We start from the raw sequence: 18,335 nt of genomic DNA, 5'->3' as shown, positions 1-18,335 counted from the left end.
GCCCACCAATTACTGCAAATACATACGGAGCAAAACAGAGAAGAAAAACTTGAAAGTATCATCAACGCCAACACCATAAATGACCCCCAAGGCAGAAAACAATGGACCCTCTGACAAATATGCCCCTAACGCCGCGCCTTTGGTGAAAATCCATGCCGGTAAGGTCCTCAGAGCTATAGTGCATCAAAGTCCAGACAATACTTCAAGAATTATCCTCATCTGGTACGACTGAACCAAGTAAAATTTTGCGCACATCTGCGTCAAAATTCCGTGTGTCAACGATGTCTCTAGTTGGGAGTCAGTGATGATCACCGATTTGTAAAGAAGCTGAGCATCAACTCACATTCCCGTTTGTTGCTTCAAATCGTCATCCAATGCTTTCAACCGAGTCTCCCCGAGCTTGTCATCAGGATTTTCGTTGTCGTCAAAGAAGCGGATGAACTGGACACCGATCCAATTCTGCTGTTCGTTTGTCCGTCGAACATGAGTCACCAAGCGTTTGATCGGTCCATCTACACCGCAGAAATTGTCTCGGTTCTTGAGATTCCAGTGTCCGTTCGTCAAGACATATATGCTGACCGGTTTCTTATTCTGGATAGCCTTACTGACCAACTCGTCCAAACTTGGGGCCATGTTGCATTGATCTTCATGGAATAGCATCTTTTCTATATTATCTTTCAATTCCGAGGTTCTTGTTGATTGGAGTGGAGGGTGAGATGAGGTAAAATAGACTTCAAAGGTTGCATTTGGGTCAACCTCTCCCTTTTTGAGTAAGTACGAGAGGACTTGACAGCTCGCGGCTACTTTCTTTTGATGAGGCTCCATGGATCTCGAGTCATCCACGAGAAACATCTAGAGATATGACTGTCAGTGGACGCAGTGAAACTGGTCTAGGTCATGTATCCATCCTTACCTGATCACGGCCCTTCTCTCCTTTCAACTTCTGCAGGGCTGACACCAGCTGTGGGAACGCCTCAAGGGGTCTCCCTTTGAATTTAGACTTCATGCTTGGAGAGCGTCGGAATCGCGAACGTGAGCGATCTTTACCTTCTATGCATATATTGTAGATGGCTGCCATTGTAATTACACCATCATTGACGTCATGGGGAGAGTTGGGTTCCGTGTTCCATTGAAATTGATTCGGAGGAAAGAGTCCGAGCTGGGATGTGTAGGATGGCAATCTTTCCTGTCGACTTGGGAGACTTTCGTTCCGAAGGACGTCCATCGGAGGGTTGCTGGCGGCGTTCAGTGATATTGGTTGTTCCGGTACTCCCATTACCTCATTTCCCACGTCCATTGGCGTACTTGTTTGGGCTTCGATATTGAGAGCATTTGCAGCATCAACTGGCCCGAACTCCGGTGTTCTGTGCCGATTAAAAGGTCCATGATAGGTTCCAGATGCCGCATAAGTAGCACCTGGCACAGACAAGCGATTTTCGTGGTTCAAAATGCTCTCAGAACCATGATTCGGTCGCTGGGGCACAGTGTTGAACCTCTGAGGCACTCGCGTGTTTCGCCGGTATGCATTTCCCAGGTCAATCTCGTTTCGCATTTCTTCCGGCGACTGTACAATAATTCCAGGACTGGGTTCCGATCTTGATCCGATGAAATGAGTTGCCTCCACTGTTCTTGGAGAGTTCTCAACGGGTAGTTGACTCAGTGGGCTGGTTTCCCCCCTCCGAAATGTGGAATATGGCTCTGAGAATCTGGTTGTAAGAGGGTAAAGTTCTTCGTGTGGCTGAACCAGGTCAGGCCCTTCAAAGACTTTGCTCTTCCATTCGTCATGAAGCTCAATGGCTTCGAGCCTTTTTCTTGGGTTCATAGAGAGCATGCGGGTAAGCAGAAATCTGCTCACTGCCAAAAACCAATGAGATTCTTCCCCAGCGAAGCTACTTGCTCTCTGAAGCCATGCTTCAACTGAGTTCAGAAGGCACGGCCCGTCTGGATCTCCGTCATGGAAAGATCCCTCATGAAAGCCTCCTTTTAAGCGGGACCTGCGAGTCTCAATAACTCGATCCTTCTGGTAAAGATCACGTCCATACTCTCCCCACCTTGTCCAGACGAGAGCTTCGCTAGCAACGGCTCCGAGAGAGAATACATCGCTCTCCCATCGAATTGCCCTGGAGTCTCCTTGATCCCTGTATGCCTCTGGGGCACCTGTAAAATCCAAAGTCAGCTGATCCAGAAGGTGTGATGTCAATCATTTAAGGTACATAGCAAGCACTTACTGTACATCCCGTTACCCCAGTTGTCGTCGGCGTTCAGTTCCATTCCTTGGTTTCTTGACCTACGAATATGGCCAGTTCCCATATCCACAAATTTGAATTTTGCAGCGTATACGTTGCCAGACTGATCAGGGCAGACCAGGATATTCTGTGGCCTGATGTCCTGGTGAGTTCTATGATTGTAGATAATTAGCTCAACATGAAACTGGTCAAGCGTGATATGTTATGGAGACAGACCCTCTGAGTCCCCAGGACCCTTTGCCTCCTTGAGTTTCCTTGAGATTGTGAATTGCGTGCAGACCGCCCAATAGATCCATCAAGTTGTTCCAGAAGAGGACACGGTCTGAACGAGCTAAAGGAGGAGGACACGATTCAAAGAAAGACTTCAGATTCCCGCCTCTGGCGTACTCAAGTATTACGGTTCGTAGACCAGGAATTTCGAATGAGCCGAAATATCTAATGACGGACGTGGAATCGTACAGAGTCGGTTGTGCGTCCAGCTGCGTGTACATATTCACTTCATTTTCGTAGGTTTGAATCACCTCTGGGTCTTCTCCATGATAGGTTTTAAAGACCACCTCCTATTAGAACTATATCAGAATCCGAGTCTTTTATTCAGTCTAGCGATTGCGCGGTAGTGTGTATTACCTCCTGGTTAAAGCACAGCGAATGTAGCGTTACTCGGAAAACGCAGACTCTGTCGTCGTAGGTGGTCCCTGAGTGTTTGATCTGTTCTTTGGCGATGATAGGGATGATCTGTAGCGGTGGGAGATGTCGTTTGTGAGGTTTGCCTCTCCCTTCGGTATCGAACAGGAAAGGGCAGAATCTCCACTGTTCTTTCTCGAATTCCTCAAAAATACTTTTCTCTGCGGCCTCGGAAAACGCATGAGGTGTCTCTCTCAGTGGTAGTAATCCGTCATGAATAGACTCTCCTGTGAAAAGCGAAATGTGCTGGGGTTGCGACATGTAGACGAGGATGGAGAAGACTTGGATGTAACCCCTCTGAATAGTGGAAGTGCTGTCTTTGATCCAGTCTTCTCGACCAAGGAGAACGCCTTCCACATTCTCCGCCACCCAGAAGCTGTCCAGCGCACATCGGGGAACAAAATCAACAAGCCCGTCCTCGTACCCTCTCATGCCACGGCAGCTACGCTCGGAGACGTACTGATCTACATATCGCTTGAATTTTGCAATGATGTTGTCTGGCTTCATCTTTCTTCGATTGAGAACTTTAGGAGCTAAGAAGAAATGACAAGTGAGTGCTCTAACAGTGAAAGAACTTCATGCCAAGACTCGGGTTTTGAGGGTTAAAGATGCTCTTGATTCTCAATTTGACTAGGCGCTTGAGGTAGTGACGAAGATTGTCTTGACTTTGAAGCCACGGAATATCAACGCCGTCGATTTCAAGTCCAGGCGTTTTTATCCCAGGGGGGCTTTCAGAAGGTTTGTGGGGATAACGGCGAGGCAACCAATGCGGCGAATTTCATCGTTTTAACTGCCATACCGTTGGCGAACCAATAAGGCAATAAACGCCTGATAGGCATCGACTCAGGTCAGACAGACTTGGTGCGCCTGGTCTGCTTTTGGCGCGGATTCCTCCTCATTATTGGCCACATTCGACGTGACAGGCTATGACCATGAGGGACAACTTGCATAGATGGGCTGGTTTTATTGATCCTTCCCAGCAGAGACAAGCGTTCCATATGCAGCCTGTGCCAAAAGTTGTGGCAGGCCAAAAATTCAGAATCAATGTTCCTTGCTCGTCGCTGAGCGGAAGAATCGGCATCCTGCAGGTCTCGGTGGCGTTGTCTGACGTGCAGCCTGGCCTCCATCTCTCAGCCCCGAGCGAAATAGCCAATGAGTCCCTCAAGTGCGGCCGATTCTCCCGCCGTTCTAAGCTCGCGCGACTAGACCTGCAAGGGGTGAGGCAGAGGAGCCGAGGTGAGCACACATATTCCAGATAACTATAGAGGTAAATGCGGCGAAACTTTTGGTACCCTTTGCACCTTTGTAGCACTCAAGGTGGGAAAGTTTGCAAGGAAAAAAGAAGGGTTCGAAAGTTATAAAAAGAAGAACCTCTCATCTGAGGAAGTCCTGGTCCCTCAGTTTAATATGGTCTTAGCACAGGAATGAAAAGCACTTTTTCGTATCATCATTGGGACTGTGTTGGAATCTTTCGACACATTTTTACAATATAAAGGGATGGTGCCTAGGACGAGAGGCAGGTGAGCAGGTGATGCTGCTGACCTTGCTTGAGGGAAGGAGAGGTGGGCCTCTTCTTGCCCATGTCGGAGTGTGACGTCGAGGAAGCTACGTTCTTGCTGCACGGAGATGCGTCGGAAAGTCCCTGCCCACACTCCTTTGAAGCAAGCTCCGTCGCTACACGTCTGCTCCATGGTAGACCTGCGGGAGCAGTGATGAAAAGCAAGCAGGAACAGTGATGAGAAGACAATCACGGAGCCGTTTCCCCTCGGGGGGGGATCGTAAGACTTCTAGGATTTCATATCTGAGTTCTCTCGATCTGGCCCACAATTCCACAGCTCCAGATCATGCGTTTCCAATGGAACGATTTCCCTTGCTCTGTTGACAGCCCTCCAGACGTAGTTCGTCGTTGTTGATTCGTATTCCCATTTTATGAGTTCTCTGCGGCCCAGATTTGGAACAATATCAAAAGGAGATGGCGAATGAGAGAGTGGAAGGCGTGCTTGCCTACGAATTATCTACTTGAGTAAGCCTTCCCCGAGGATCATCCCGAATTCCAGAGGATTCTCACTGAGCAGGACCAACTCTTGCCTCGACCTTCCGCAACGTCAATGCATAGATGCTTCCATCGTGCGAGAATTGTTGGTCTAGTTGGTTTGACCAAGAAAACGGAAAATCGTGAAGGCCGGTGTTCGATTATCCTCCGATGCGAACGCTTCTACTTGTTTTGCCCCAGCGGCCAAACGATGCATTCTGGGACCAAGTATACAGAAGTAATGTGACGAGAAATGCGATTCTTCTCGTGCCAAAATGATCCCCAAATGAGCAAAAGACGAACCCCCGGCAACCTTTCATAGAGTCAAGTGAACGTGTTCCTCGGTCGACCATCCTTAACCCTCTACCCACTGTGAGCGGAAGCCCAGTTAACATCCCCTGTTTTACATCATTGGGATGACTCGTACTGTGTTAGATATTTTCCCAACATTTTCCTTTACTTACCATCTTCAGGCCTTTTGGGGGGAAGGACGCACTGCCTACGGAGTGTGTGGTAGGTCCTTCTAAGGAAGTTGCCGGTTCGAGAGGACGGGAGGGGAGGAAGGAGTGGGAGCATGGACGATGCTTTGAGAGGCAGCAACCACCAATTGCAGAGACCCGGCCCAAGGGAAATCTAAGGCAAGAAAGGTCAACATTGAGACATGGAACTCTAGTATTCCAACGGCCGACCTGTCAACAGATCTCAGACCGATAGATGACGGAATGTAAACTATTGGATTATTCTTGGACGACTTCAAACGCAGAAATATGCAGCTGTCTGTTCGATTACACGTGCCATCTGATATCTGGCAGAAGTACGAACTGGTTCAAAACGCGAGACCTTAGAAGCTAATGATTTGTCCGGGCCGTCAACCCTTTAAAATTTAGCAAATGGCGTCGACTTAACACGGTTAATGGCACCTGACCATATGCATTCGTCTCTAGCGGCATCAAGTATCCCGAGATCTCAAGTGCTAGCTCTGTACGGGAAGTGCTCTTCGAGAAACCTCTGTCTGCACTGGCTGCCTACATTCTGCCTCGGCTCCCGAGCTTCATCCCAACCTCCCCCGCTAATGCTGTAATGTCAATTTGCGCTAGAAGCCTGCTACTGGTGGCCATGCGTGCTTTGGGGCGTGCTTTGGGGTGAACATGCAAGAGGCAGACAAATTTCCATGTCAGTCATTTATACATTCATTACATCCAGTGGGGACAAGGCAGCGTGAATCTAGCAAGATACGAAACATCAACAAAATAGTTCAGAATTTCCTTCACCGGTAGTCATTTTTATTACATGATGTCTATGATAAGTGAATTCTTACAATTTCCCCCGTGCACTTTTTCTCAGTCTTACACACATGAATAACCAGCCGCCGATGGTTGCCGCGGTCAGAGGACCACAGAAGCTTAAGAAGAGCATTAAGCTATCACGCTTCCAGATGAATGGTCTTGTCATGTCGTCTGGCCCATCTTCTTTCCAAAGCAACACTCCACTCTGGAAGAAAGTCTACCATTAAGTCAGAGGTTCATATCATGCCGGCAGTATTCGGGTAAGCAGTTCTTACTGCAACGAAAGTGGCCGGCAGAAAGATTAGTGTTGCGATCGTGATGACATGCATCGACGTCGTTTCCTTTAACGTCTTGTCTGTTATGACTTGCATCTGCTTCGTGTTCTCGTGCGCTATTTCCGCGAACCAATTACCGATATGACTGGTACGCTGCTGGAGTAATCGCTCATACTTTGAGGTCCCATGTTAGCTTAAGAAGGCTTTCTTTCATTCTGCTTCTGATGGTATGCTCACCAGCTGTATGCTTTGACCAAGGGTGATGGCCAAGCAGCGCATTTGTTGCAGTCGTGTTTCCAATCTCCTCGCGATAGATTGGACTTCTTTGATGAAGTTGCTGATTGCTCCTTCACATGCAATCTTTCCGCGAAACTCGGCGGCGGCGGTGTGACTGTAGAATGTGCAGATGTCACTAAGGACACCAATATCAAGTTCCAGAGCTAGAGAAGCTCGATGAATGATTTCAGAGTGCTTGTGCAAGGTCTGCACGTCTTTGAACCGAAACTGGTTGAGAACCTCCCATGTGTCTGGCTGGGGAGGCGGTGAACTTGTGTCCGTAGTACAAGCAGTGCAATGGCCACCGAGCTCCGGATCCGTCTGTTTTGACTTCTCCTGTCTCAGCCAAGAGCTCAGAGTTGAAGATGTCCCGTTTGCCATCCGGGATAACATTGACATCTTGTTCTTCTCAGGGTCAATAGTGGTGGTCAAAGTGCCCGACATGGGTTGACTGTGCGAGTACATAGTTTGGCTACGGGAGTCTCTCAAAGGCTTTGGGAACGCACTTAAGAGGCTGGACTCCCTGTCAATGAGGTCATCGACAATCGCTTTGCTGGCTGGCGTTACAATCGCTCGAATCCCTGCCTCGGTCTCGTTGATGAACTGTCGCCAATTCTCATCGCACCAGCAGAGGTAAACCAAGTGAGTAGCCAATGACGCCTGAAGATAGAGAGAAACATCTCCATCTTGTGTTTCAGTCTTGGTTGGAATTCTGAGGAGAGGGCTTGTTTTCTTGATCCGGTCTTCAAAAACATCGTCTGCCTTGACGGTGAACCAAAAGGCCCGTCCAGTTTCCACGTCGAAGGAGTGATAGTTCGCAACTTGACGAATCTGCCAGTCCCAGACCCCTTTGCCACTTTCGGAAGATTCGACGGAGCGGAGAAGATAAGACAGTTGTATTTCGCGACCGGAACGGCCGATCTTAGGAAGCTCTGGGAGGCCTTCAGTGAGACAGTTGAGCGTGTCGCTGCCTTTGAACTGAGCCAGACAGAGATCGAGAGGCTCGCTCTGTCGTCCGAAGGCGTGTACTGGCTCCAAGAAGGAGGGGTTGACTTGGTGATATGAGCAAACTAATTTGAACATATCCATAGAGCAACTCAACGGCGATCTCGAGTTATCTGCGCTAACAAAACTTTCCGTGGTGGTCAGTAATTTTCAACCAAGGGTTGAAGGGGTATCATAGCTTACACGTGACGAACGTGCGGGTCTTGATCACCGCGGTGCAGGTGTGACCAAAGGGTCTCCATATCCCAAATGGCTTCTTCCTCATCAGGGAATTCTACTGACATCAGATCAGGAGCCTAAATTAAGAAAGTACATGGTTTCTTACGATTTCGTCTTCCAGTCTCCCAGAACGTTATCACAGATGCCGCGCGGTCAAACAAGGAGCACTCCCTCTCTAGGAGGCTTCTATATTGCCGTTCACCGAAGAGAGCTTCATGAGGTTCTTGTTTCCTGAGCTGTACTTGAGGATATTCGTCGGAATTACGGCAAATCTCCGTGAACCGATCGTACGCGTCTTGTGTCTGCATGTTGAGAATGAAGGTTTCATAGAACAGATACACAGAAACCTGAGGCAGGATCTGGACAAAGCGTCTACAATAGGTGTAAAGATAACGACAGGAGTCGGCACAACCAGGGGGTCTTCCTTAGTATTCTGAGAATGCGTCGCCAGTGGGCCGAGCCTCAGGAAGATGGATGACATTTAAGTTTGAAGAAAAGTACATGCAATAATTCCATTTCGGCCCGGGTGGCGGGGTCGCTAAAGATTGTCAGATTCTCACTGGCTAACGTATTCGGTGTTTGCCTTGCAGAGGTGCACACCTCGAACACCGCCTTTCCGTTGCACATTAGCAGCACTGGATTCATGCAGGATTGTGCCTTAGGTAACGTAGTAGACATCGATTACTGAAAACCCTTCTGCTTATGGACTTAATGACCCGAATAAATACTCTCCCTTCATGAGGCTTAGAATACCATATCGTGCGTCCGGGCGTGGTTTAGGCAAGAGACACGTCCGGTGCTTGATTGCTGTCTCTAGAGCCTAGCCTAAAACTAGCCTAACCTCGGTTTCTTTTTTTTCTTGGTATAACCAGATGTTGAACGTCGTCCTTTATGTCGCTTTGGTTAGTTTTGAGTAGCCCAAAGTCTTGAGATACTGGGTTACCTGAGTGATTGCTATTGTGGCCGTAATCACATAGTCGCCATCCTTAGACTGTCTAACATTAGCTATATCTCCACTAGAGTCTCCGTCTGCCTCTTCTCTACCACTGTTGCTGATCATCATGTCCTTTATCTCTCCCTCTTTACCCTGCCTCAGCCTCTCTACCGTCTATACCTATTGTCTCCGTCTTTCTCTTTGTCCCCATCTCTCGGCCTCTATGCATTGTTTCCGTAGGTATTCTCGTGTATTACCTTTATTATCTCATATAGAAGGATGAAACATGCTTACTGTGAGGCTAAAGTTGCCCGCGCCTCGAGTGTTCTGGAGCCAGGCCTCAAGAGCATCCCTCCGAATTCTGTATCCATTGATGGTCGAGACTATCATTGCGCGACCGATTCATTGATTCCATGCGGGGTCCGATTCAAGAGAAGACCAACAACGGCGAGGCACATTTGAGGAATGACAAGAGCTGAGCCCCATAATTAAGTGTTGAGTCGCCCCGAGGCTCAATGCAGGCTCCTATACTGATCACATCGCCACCGGTCCGGAACGGACCAAATAGGGGAAGGGGGAGTTGGAAGCCTACGCACCGCCTGTTATTAACAGGACACGAAAGCACGTCAACTGCGACTTTATTGGTCGCCTGATATCTCACCGGCTGTGATCGGGCGCATTGCTTCGGCCGTCTTGGGGCTTGTTGGATGTTAGACAAAACCCCGCTTCAGCAGGCTGGCTCGGCTGGTCAGCGTTACCATGCACGGCACTTCTACCTGCATCAGTTGTCTCACCGGCAGGTTAAGTGATAACCACGGCACCTGTCTGTTGTCCAATCAAGCAGATTGTTGCAGCACACCTCCGCCATCGCTGACTTGGTCTGGACCGCTCCTATCGTCTGTGTCAGCTTCGTGAAATAGATGCCTTACCGCAAGCGACAGGCGCTCTCACTCGAGCTGAGCCACCCGCCAAGATAGCCTGCTTATACAGAGTGGCATAGCGTACCAGGTTCTCTTGAGGAAGTAGAAACGGAATGACTCCAAAGGATCTGATACTCCTACCTTTGAGATGCGGGCAGCATGACTGACCCTTGAGGAATTCATTACGTTTGGGGAAAGGTGACAGAAGGGGCCCTTTTATTTAAGTGATTCAGTTGGATCATGGATTGTAGATTTTCTACGAGGCAAAACACTAGTAGAGATGGTAGATCATGAAACGATTTGATATCTCATAGCACCTTGATCCTGACTTGTAGGTAGTGAGAGGTTTCATGATAATGATGTGCTATAGTTCATGACTTCTCAGTCTTGCTTACTCTCAATACCACCAGCAAGCAACTATGGGTTCATAATTTCCCACTACTAAGGTAACTCACAAACGAGGACACGAACAAGATCGAATATATTTACGAACGTCCACCAGCTTGGTTCGGGCGCAACCAAAGGATCGATCATCCATGAATCATTTCTGTCTACCCAATTTTGTGCCGAATCCTGAACCTCTTCGAGGAAGTCCAGGGCCCCCAAAGGCTTATTTCTGTCCATATAAAATTTGAGTAGTAGACTTCATTGAACCTGCGGTCGCCGCAGATAAACGACTTATGAATTTCAGCACCAGGCTTTAAGCAGATACCATAGTCAATGAGATAGATTTGCGTCGGGTCGTATTGATACCCGTTGTCCACGGCTTCCAAAAGTAGCCTCTGATATCTTTCTGGTTCATAAGAGACACGACCGATTCTCTACAAGAGTTGAACATCCAGTAGTAATCATATTCGAAGACCATACCGCGGGTTCCCGTCAACTATGCCCGAAAATCGGGACTGGTGGTTTCGAAAGGGAAACGAAGAGGTCTTGGTATGGCTGCCTCCTTTTTTTTTTTCAAAGCTGATAGCAGAAGAGTCTACAATTAAAGATCACGGCAGACTCCCATCCATCTGTTTTCTGTTGCCAAATTTGACCGGTCGTTGATGGGTCTGTTTCGTCGGCGGAGCTACTGTCCACAGCTGGCGTCCCTTGTAATTTTTGACTGTCAGAGGTCTTGAACATCTTGTTCCCGGACCTTTTGTGTACGCAGTCTTTGATGGCCTTCTTCAATGCCGTCTGAGACTCCTTAAACGCCAGCCAAATACTAGCATCAACGAAATGCATTAGCGGCGTGCCATACACCGAGAATTATTTGCAATCTCTGGGCGTATGCTTTAAGGATTTCAAAACTTCTGGAGATTCCCTAGCCTTTTCGACTGCATCTTGTATGGCAGCTTCCTTCTCCAAAGTTCGCGGCAACTTGGCAAACAGTGGCTGCCCTTCAGCGTCTAGCTGATACAGAGCTTGTTCCTAGATGCGGAAACGCAATTCAAGAGGTAGTTGTGGGAACTTGTGGAATATACCAGCTAAGTTGGCTGTCTTCAACGGTGTTGCGGCACTGCTTTGTGCTGATTTCGGATGGGATTCCATCTTGTGTAGTTGTTTGGATCTTTGGTGCTATTGATCTGGGGGAATGGGGGTGGATTGCGTAGTAAGTTTATGTTTTGTCGTCCTGTCTCCTTGAGAATGTAGCAGGGAAGAAAAGAATGGTAGCAAAACAAATGGCGTAAAAAGTTTCCAGTTCTTATGCTCATCAAGTACCTTGATGATGGGTTTGGCAAAGCGGGTGGCGGGATGATGTGGAAATGTGCTGGTACCACCGAAGTCGTCCTCATAAAAGCCAGACTTTGAGCAGTATTTGGCATGCAGCAGGAGTGTTCTGATTCTTATCCGACTGATAAGCCTGTGGTAAGCTCATGTCGCTATGGGTCTGAGAGGGAATCAAGGGGTAGTGGAAATATCATGGCATAACGTTTCGAATGCTGAACCGATTCTTCAAGTTTGGATCACTGAACACTCATCATACAAAGTGAACATATCATGATCAGGGCTACCGAGAAACGGCTGTTCGTAATAGATGTGACATAGGCCTCCTGACTTCAAGAGCTTGGAAGTGGTGATTGAAAGCCCTGTTACAAGAAGGGAGACTTTGAAACGTCCACTGAACGGGCAGTGTCAGGCTTCACCGAGGCGGACATTGCAAGAGCAAGACAACACAATTTGTGCAAACATTTCTCTTCCAACATCGTTCGAAATTCAGGTTACCTTGCTTCCGGTATATCAATTCTTGATCAACGCAAGGTGTGCAAAAAACAGTCTAACGATTATAGAGGTTGAAAGATTATTAGGCTTATCGATGCTGCTGGGGAACGACATGTTATTGAATCATGATATGTGACAGTGAAAACCTCGATTTTGTTAGGGGTCTGCTCCACCACGTGCCATCACAGGCGTTCGATTGACATCGGACGGTGGGCAGATAATGCAGGTTCACATGTAAAGCAATCGACCGACAAGTCGGTCAGGCCGTAAGTATTTGCTGTCGCGAATCCGAGCAGCCATGAGAGCGGCTTCCCGTAGCGTTGAATCAACTTCCTGTCAATCTGACAGCAACTTCAATTAGACATAGATTAAAGTGATTTGATGCCAGTTATGGCCCCCTCCGCGCTTACATGTAAGCCGAGATGGAAGACCTCCTGTCCGACATCAGTATCCCATGACTTGTTTCCAGTACATGATCTTGCCCAGATGGCAGAAGCCAGCAGATGAGATCTGTCCAAAGACGCGTCGGATTCGCAAGGAAGAAACGCACCATCCGAAGTTTCTAGTCGAGGGCGACAAAAGATCCATGGTCTTGGACGGTCCGGGCTCAGTCTGGCCATGGCGTGATCGTCTCAACTCGTCCCGACGGCAATCTCTGATCCTCCCCTCGGAAAGCAATGACTGATAGCTGTTCGGGCCGTCTACGCAAATCTTCTGACAGTTGGATGTTCGAGAATCACGTGCAATGTTTGAGAGGAGTGCTGCATAGTAGCGCGTTGTCCGTGGATCTGCCGCAGATTCTGAAACAAACCCTTTTCAAAGGTCCACCTGTCATGGTTTGAACCTTTTCCATTCCAGCCCTTTGATCAGACAAGTTGAAATTTCCATGACACAGGATTGCTCCTCTGTGAACTTTCAACTTTAACTCGAGTTCTCTCAGAAAGTTTGCTTTCCGTCGGCAGAGGGGAGGCATTTACTGCCCACCCCGTAAAGTTGGCTGGTGGACGTGTCTAAGCCGAACTGTTGGGGCGGTGTTTCTGAGTTCAACTGAGCTGGTTTTATTTGATGTGATGGGGTTTCGGGACACGACACACCCCTGCCATGGTTACGGGTCCCTAGATTTGGAAATACGGGCATTGTAGCCTTGCAGCGCACACACACAGACTCGGATTCACCTTGCTTACGTTGCCTTATTGAGTCTGGATTGAAGGTTGATCTGTCTAAAGTTCGAGCATCGACTTCCCAAAGTTGTCGATACCGCCCCCTCACGATATCAGTCCAGTCGTCTAGTGACGTGAAAACCTTAAATAGGTTCAAGAGGTCATGGCCATCGCAGCAGCGCGTCAGTTTAAAGTTAGCGGAGTACTCTGACTCGGCATTGGCAGGACCGTGAAGTTATGACTTGTCCAACAAGCAGGTACCGCGTCAAGGCCTCATGAGAGTCCTCGTGGCCGAATGCGTATTCTGATTGCACATTTTGATCAAATGTGTTCGATGATGGCAAATCAATTAAATTGGTATGTCGGGATCTAACAGTTTGAATGAGGGGCTCATGGGTTGATAGGCCTCACTCCATAATTGTATTCCAAGTGAAAGAACAATGCTTGGACCGTCTCGCATCGCGGGGTCCCGTTTTAGTTTTTTGAACGCCTGTGTATCACACCCGTTCCTGACCGTTGGATATGCTCCCTCCTCCTGGACTGCGCTGATTGCTCGCTTCTTGCTCACTTCTTTCTAACTCCTCTCATCTTTGGTCGTTAATATGTTATGCGTTAATCATTCATGTAGTTGCCTCAGTTTTTCACTCTCGAGTCCCGGGCCGGCCGGCTGGCCCGCTCGACTCGGCGATCGCCGTGGGTGGGCCGGGGGGTGGATGAACCCCATCGCTCGGCCTCGGAAAGTAGACCATCTTTAATGGAAGCGCCTCTTTTTGATGCCTGTGACGGTAAAATGTGAGATCTTGGGAAGCTGATTGTAGTCGAAGGGCTATCACATACTGCGCAGAGATGACATCTATCGCCAAAGCGGGAGACTGTGTTGTGGCAGTGGATGGAGCCCTGCAGAGTGTCACGTGAGTCAATTAAGCGCACTACATCACGACCTTTGAGAAGACATACGTAGTAGTTGGAGCAGTAGTAACCCATTGTGAAGACTCTGTTGACGTATGGAGACCGGAAAAGGGAAGATGTTCAGAAGACGTTGAAGTGGTTGATATGGGCGAAGTAGTAGAGTGGATCGCGAAACGTCGAAGGGATGGACCAGCCTGGGTACGATGGGAGATATGAGCAGATCTTTCTGATGTTCGTGGGACGTCAAAGAATGCCAAGTCGTTTGAGCAGTTGAATTGAAATGGAGGAGAAGGACTTGGGAGAAACTTATACATGCTCCAAACGCCACCAACGCCCAGACGCCGGCAATGGAGAAGGTCCATTAATAACACACGCTCTTGGCTAGTCCGGCAAGTTTCTTTGCTGCAGCAGAGTAGCAAACCACTGCCACTTGCCTTGCTTTGCGTAGTCCGCCTCAACGAAACGAAACAAGCCTCGGAGACCGTGACACCTATCCAGGGCTGCCCCCTTCAGGAGCTCCTCGTCGGCTTGTGGCCCGACAGGCAAGCAGAACTAAGCCTAAAGATCATCCGACGAAATAGCTTTCAGTGTGTCATACAGGGGGGATGGAGGGGATGGCCGGGCCAACTTTCGTGAAAGAGCTATAAGCACTGCCTTGGACACCATGTGTAGTGTAGCAAAAGGGCGAAAAGAGGGTACAGTGTTGAAGGCCTGCGGGCCAAGTGCTACGCTGTGTTGGGCATTGGGCCAAAGTTTCCGCTTGGTCAGTGCTCCTCCGGCACGGTTCCCAGCTTTCCGGGAACCCAGAGTGCCCCTTGGTCCCCTTGGCCTCTTTGTCAGTTGTTGCTGCGTGTTCCTACTTGCCAGTTCTTAGCTGGTGCTGCTGGGGCCCATCCAGTTTGAGGGAGATAGCGCTTGTTTGTGTTTGTGGCAGACCGTGGGGTTTGTCTCTGGACAACGGGTGACGACCCGACTCACGACGTCTAGCGTTGGCGGCTCAAAATGACGAGAAACAAGTAGGCAGGACAGTACCAAGACATAAGACGTGCCACCGCTAGGGAAGTTTGCGGGGAACATCGCTGGGCATGGCTGGTGGTAGTTGGGGGCGAAGGGCGTTCGCTAGGCGTGCTTAGTTTCAGATGAGACCGAAGTGCAGAGTATGGCACACAAAGTAGGGACGGAGTGGCTCAGAAGGGTACGTGTATGGTCTCTTGGAGAGCGGGTCCGCTCGCATGTGCGGCATGGCACCAAGATCAAGCGTATGTACGGATATGCTATTTGTGGTGATGACAGTTGGTGTTCCGGGGGAAACAACGGCAGGTTGAGCCTTGCTTGAGGTTGATGGAGAACAGGGGACCCTCTCCCCGGCGACGAGTTATGCGGATGGAGCTGGTCGAGACCGTTCGGAAGGGTTCCACGTCAGCAATTCAATGATGTTGAGTCGAGATAGGGCTATAAGCTCCATGAAGGATTGTCAAAACTGTAGTTTGATGATCTCATTCATAATACGGGTCATGTCTTGGAGGCATAGGTACATGGAACTCAAGAGACTTCGGGGGCCCCAGGAGACTAGATCGGGACCAGATACCATGCGGCGGGTACCTTACTTCACCCTTCCTAGGAAGCCGATAGACCGATGCGGGCCGCTACGGCGCCTCGAGGCGCCGGCTAATGTCTTGGAGTTCAGGTGAGGCAGGGTTGATCAATGTACAATGAGTTTGAGTGTCTTTGTTGACAACGAGGGTCTCTGACTATGCTTATAAAGTTGACGAGAGAGATGTGAAAATGTATTGAACTTGATTGTTCAGTGTGATGAGTGAGTGGGTGAACGAGAGATCCATATCCGTGAGTGGAGGAAAGATGAGTAAGCGGACCGACGATGAGATGGGCCACAAATGGTTACGTAATAACTCCGGTCCGACTAGATGATATAACGCGACGCGGCACGTGCGGACAGGCTAGGGCAGGTGGGGCCTCTGGATCCGAGCTCAAACTCTCTTGGGAGCTCCGGGAAACTTTCAGCGCAAAGCTCAAGTTCCCTCTCCTGGTGATTTTCGCATCATCTTAATCCAGAGTCAGACCACTCCATGCTGCACATTCGCAACGAACAATTGAAGCAACTGTCGAGAGCCCACGATACCTCCATCGGCCGAGTGAATAACTTCATCGAAAGTCAATCAGTCCGAGTCCCATAAACCAAAATACTCCGATTGGGCGTCTAATTACATCGCATCGTCATCTCTTCTTGTTAGACGTCACTCAACATGGCCGTATTCGACAGCAAAAAGTTCCAATCCTCGGCGGCGACTAACACCTTTGCCGCCAAGTACCGAGCGCAAATGGCTAAGAGGCCATTCCTCCTATTCGGTCTGCCTTTTGTGGCCGTTATGGTTGCCGGTTCATTCGTCTTGACGCCAGCTACAGCGATCCGCTACGAAAAGTACGATAGAAGGGTGCGACAGGTTACCAGGGATGAGGAGCTGAACATGCGTCGGTCAGCACGCAAGGTGGACATGAAGGAGGAATACTACGTAAGTCATAGTGTTGAAGCAGCTTGGCGAGAAGTTGGACATGTATGGAGCAGGACTAACTGAGGACAATAGCGACTTGCGGCCAAGGACATCGACAACTGGGAGCAGAAGCGTGTCAAGCGATTCGCCGGCGAACATGATGGCATCATTGGCGAGTAGAGAAGCCATCAAGATACGCCTTGCATCTCGATCGACTTGAAGGCTACGATGCGTTGGCACAACTTCGAAATGCCAGGCTTGTCAACATGCGTGCATCGAGATGGGATGAATAAACGCGTCGATGAGAAAAATCCCTTTAAGCAAGGAAGTTTGTTTATCAATCACGGTCACGATCGTTGCGGCCAGCTCCCTCGCTAAGAGTCTCGGCCCAAGCAAGAACGCGACCGCGGCAAGGCGCTTGTTGTGGCAGAATTGTTGACGAAAGAATGTGCACATCTTCATCTCGGCAGCGTCTGACCTTGATCAATGCGCACAAAAACAATCAGCCACTTCGTGTCCAATCCCCCAAGCCACCAAGGGTTCAAGACCAGCTAAGCGTTGCCTTCAACGTCACTTCCGAACCCCGTTGTCAATCATTATCTGGCAGGTCTCATGCGGCCGCCGTGGCTGCCGTGGAACGGGACGGGAGGCATGCACAAGAAGATCCCTATTAGGGGGAGGCGTCGGACCGTCGTTATTGGGACAACCAAGATGCACAACATCAGGGCGGCTCCCTTGGGCGCTTGCACGCGGGATGACGCACCCACGGGTCGATCTGGGGTGGCCGCAGTGAGCGCGGCCACTCCCTGTTGAATGTACGAACATGAAACAACTGTCTTGATCCATCAGAGACACGATTGAGAAGCTGGAAACTTGGAAAAAGTTGGTGTTATTGCTAAGCTTGGTGCTGGTGAAGCAAGCCCCTATGCACCGGGAAGAGTGACAGAGCGCATGCTGTCTCCCTTGGTCGCCTCACATCGCGCTACACGCGAAGGCGCATTCCAGGTACAGGCTGACGCTCAAGTTTAACATCATGCATGTAAAGCAAGTCTCAATCGATATCGACTAGTAGCGTGGGAATACCAAAATTTGGGTCATAAAACGTTCTTCGGCATATAAGCTGAGTGCTCACATATTCAATGCGCAAGACAGCGGTGCCTGCCCTGCATCCTCTGGCCATCGGAAGCCACTGCTTGGATCTGACGACGTCAATGGATGGATGAGGTCCCATCACGATCGAGGTGCTGTCGTTCTGAACGAACTACTGGTGAAATGCAACGGTTTCCTTGTCGCACGCATCAACTTCAGCCTCTGCTGAACGAAGCTGTCAAGCAAGCCACCGGCCCTAGTGCGGGAAGGGGTGGCTGTTCCGTTTCAAAACGTCTTCGTGTTCTCATCGGTCGATCAAGTCGCACCATGAATCCAAGAGCGAGATGAGGAAGGGAAAAAAATGCGCGGATAGAAACATTCGCATAGGTCACTCAAGGGCCAGTGGCGGAGATGTCACAGAAAGATTCAGGAGGCCCAGCGTCTCAAGACGGGAGTTGGTACCGCGGTCGAGGAAAACCAAAAAGAAGCCTTGTCGATCGGGATCGACGGGGCATTGCCATGCCGTCACTTCGTTCCCACCACGCCCCCATAGTATGAGCCCGGCAGGATGGTCCTGATGGG

General features: G+C 49.5%; 5 protein-coding genes across 5 annotated transcripts; 1 reads left to right on the top strand and 4 right to left on the bottom strand.

The window, feature by feature from the left end:
* Nucleotides 1-202: 202 nt before the first annotated feature.
* CPAR01_10292 (uncharacterized protein) lies at nt 203-3,437 on the bottom strand (the record flags this gene model as incomplete). The annotated part of the gene is made up of 6 exons (XM_060494553.1): nt 203-287; nt 344-852; nt 1,088-2,157; nt 2,229-2,398; nt 2,463-2,806; nt 2,874-3,437. 6 exons carry the CDS (start codon nt 3,435-3,437, stop codon nt 203-205), a joined length of 2,742 nt encoding a protein of 913 aa, XP_060346735.1.
* Nucleotides 3,438-6,276: 2,839 nt separating this feature from the next.
* On the bottom strand, nt 6,277-6,619 carry CPAR01_10291 (uncharacterized protein; the record flags this gene model as incomplete). Its single annotated transcript, XM_060494552.1, has 2 exons — nt 6,277-6,465; nt 6,524-6,619. 2 exons carry the CDS (start codon nt 6,617-6,619, stop codon nt 6,277-6,279), a joined length of 285 nt encoding a protein of 94 aa, XP_060346734.1.
* A 114-nt stretch (nt 6,620-6,733) lies between these two features.
* CPAR01_10290 (uncharacterized protein) lies at nt 6,734-8,331 on the bottom strand (the record flags this gene model as incomplete). Its single annotated transcript, XM_060494551.1, has 3 exons — nt 6,734-7,931; nt 7,988-8,078; nt 8,130-8,331. 3 exons carry the CDS (start codon nt 8,329-8,331, stop codon nt 6,734-6,736), a joined length of 1,491 nt encoding a protein of 496 aa, XP_060346733.1.
* A 5,555-nt stretch (nt 8,332-13,886) lies between these two features.
* On the bottom strand, nt 13,887-14,516 carry CPAR01_10289 (uncharacterized protein; the record flags this gene model as incomplete). The annotated part of the gene is made up of 3 exons (XM_060494550.1): nt 13,887-14,022; nt 14,083-14,142; nt 14,203-14,516. 3 exons carry the CDS (start codon nt 14,514-14,516, stop codon nt 13,887-13,889), a joined length of 510 nt encoding a protein of 169 aa, XP_060346732.1.
* A 1,902-nt stretch (nt 14,517-16,418) lies between these two features.
* CPAR01_10288 (cytochrome c oxidase assembly protein cox-16) lies at nt 16,419-16,844 on the top strand (the record flags this gene model as incomplete). The annotated part of the gene is made up of 2 exons (XM_060494549.1): nt 16,419-16,685; nt 16,758-16,844. 2 exons carry the CDS (start codon nt 16,419-16,421, stop codon nt 16,842-16,844), a joined length of 354 nt encoding a protein of 117 aa, XP_060346731.1.
* Nucleotides 16,845-18,335: the final 1,491 nt, after the last annotated feature.

This window comes from Colletotrichum paranaense (assembly GCF_030867605.1).
Source record: "Colletotrichum paranaense strain IMI 384185 chromosome Unknown Scaffold_8.1, whole genome shotgun sequence".
NCBI classification, from domain to species: Eukaryota; Fungi; Ascomycota; class Sordariomycetes; order Glomerellales; family Glomerellaceae; genus Colletotrichum; species Colletotrichum paranaense.
This window is presented reverse-complemented; position numbering and strand designations above follow the sequence as displayed.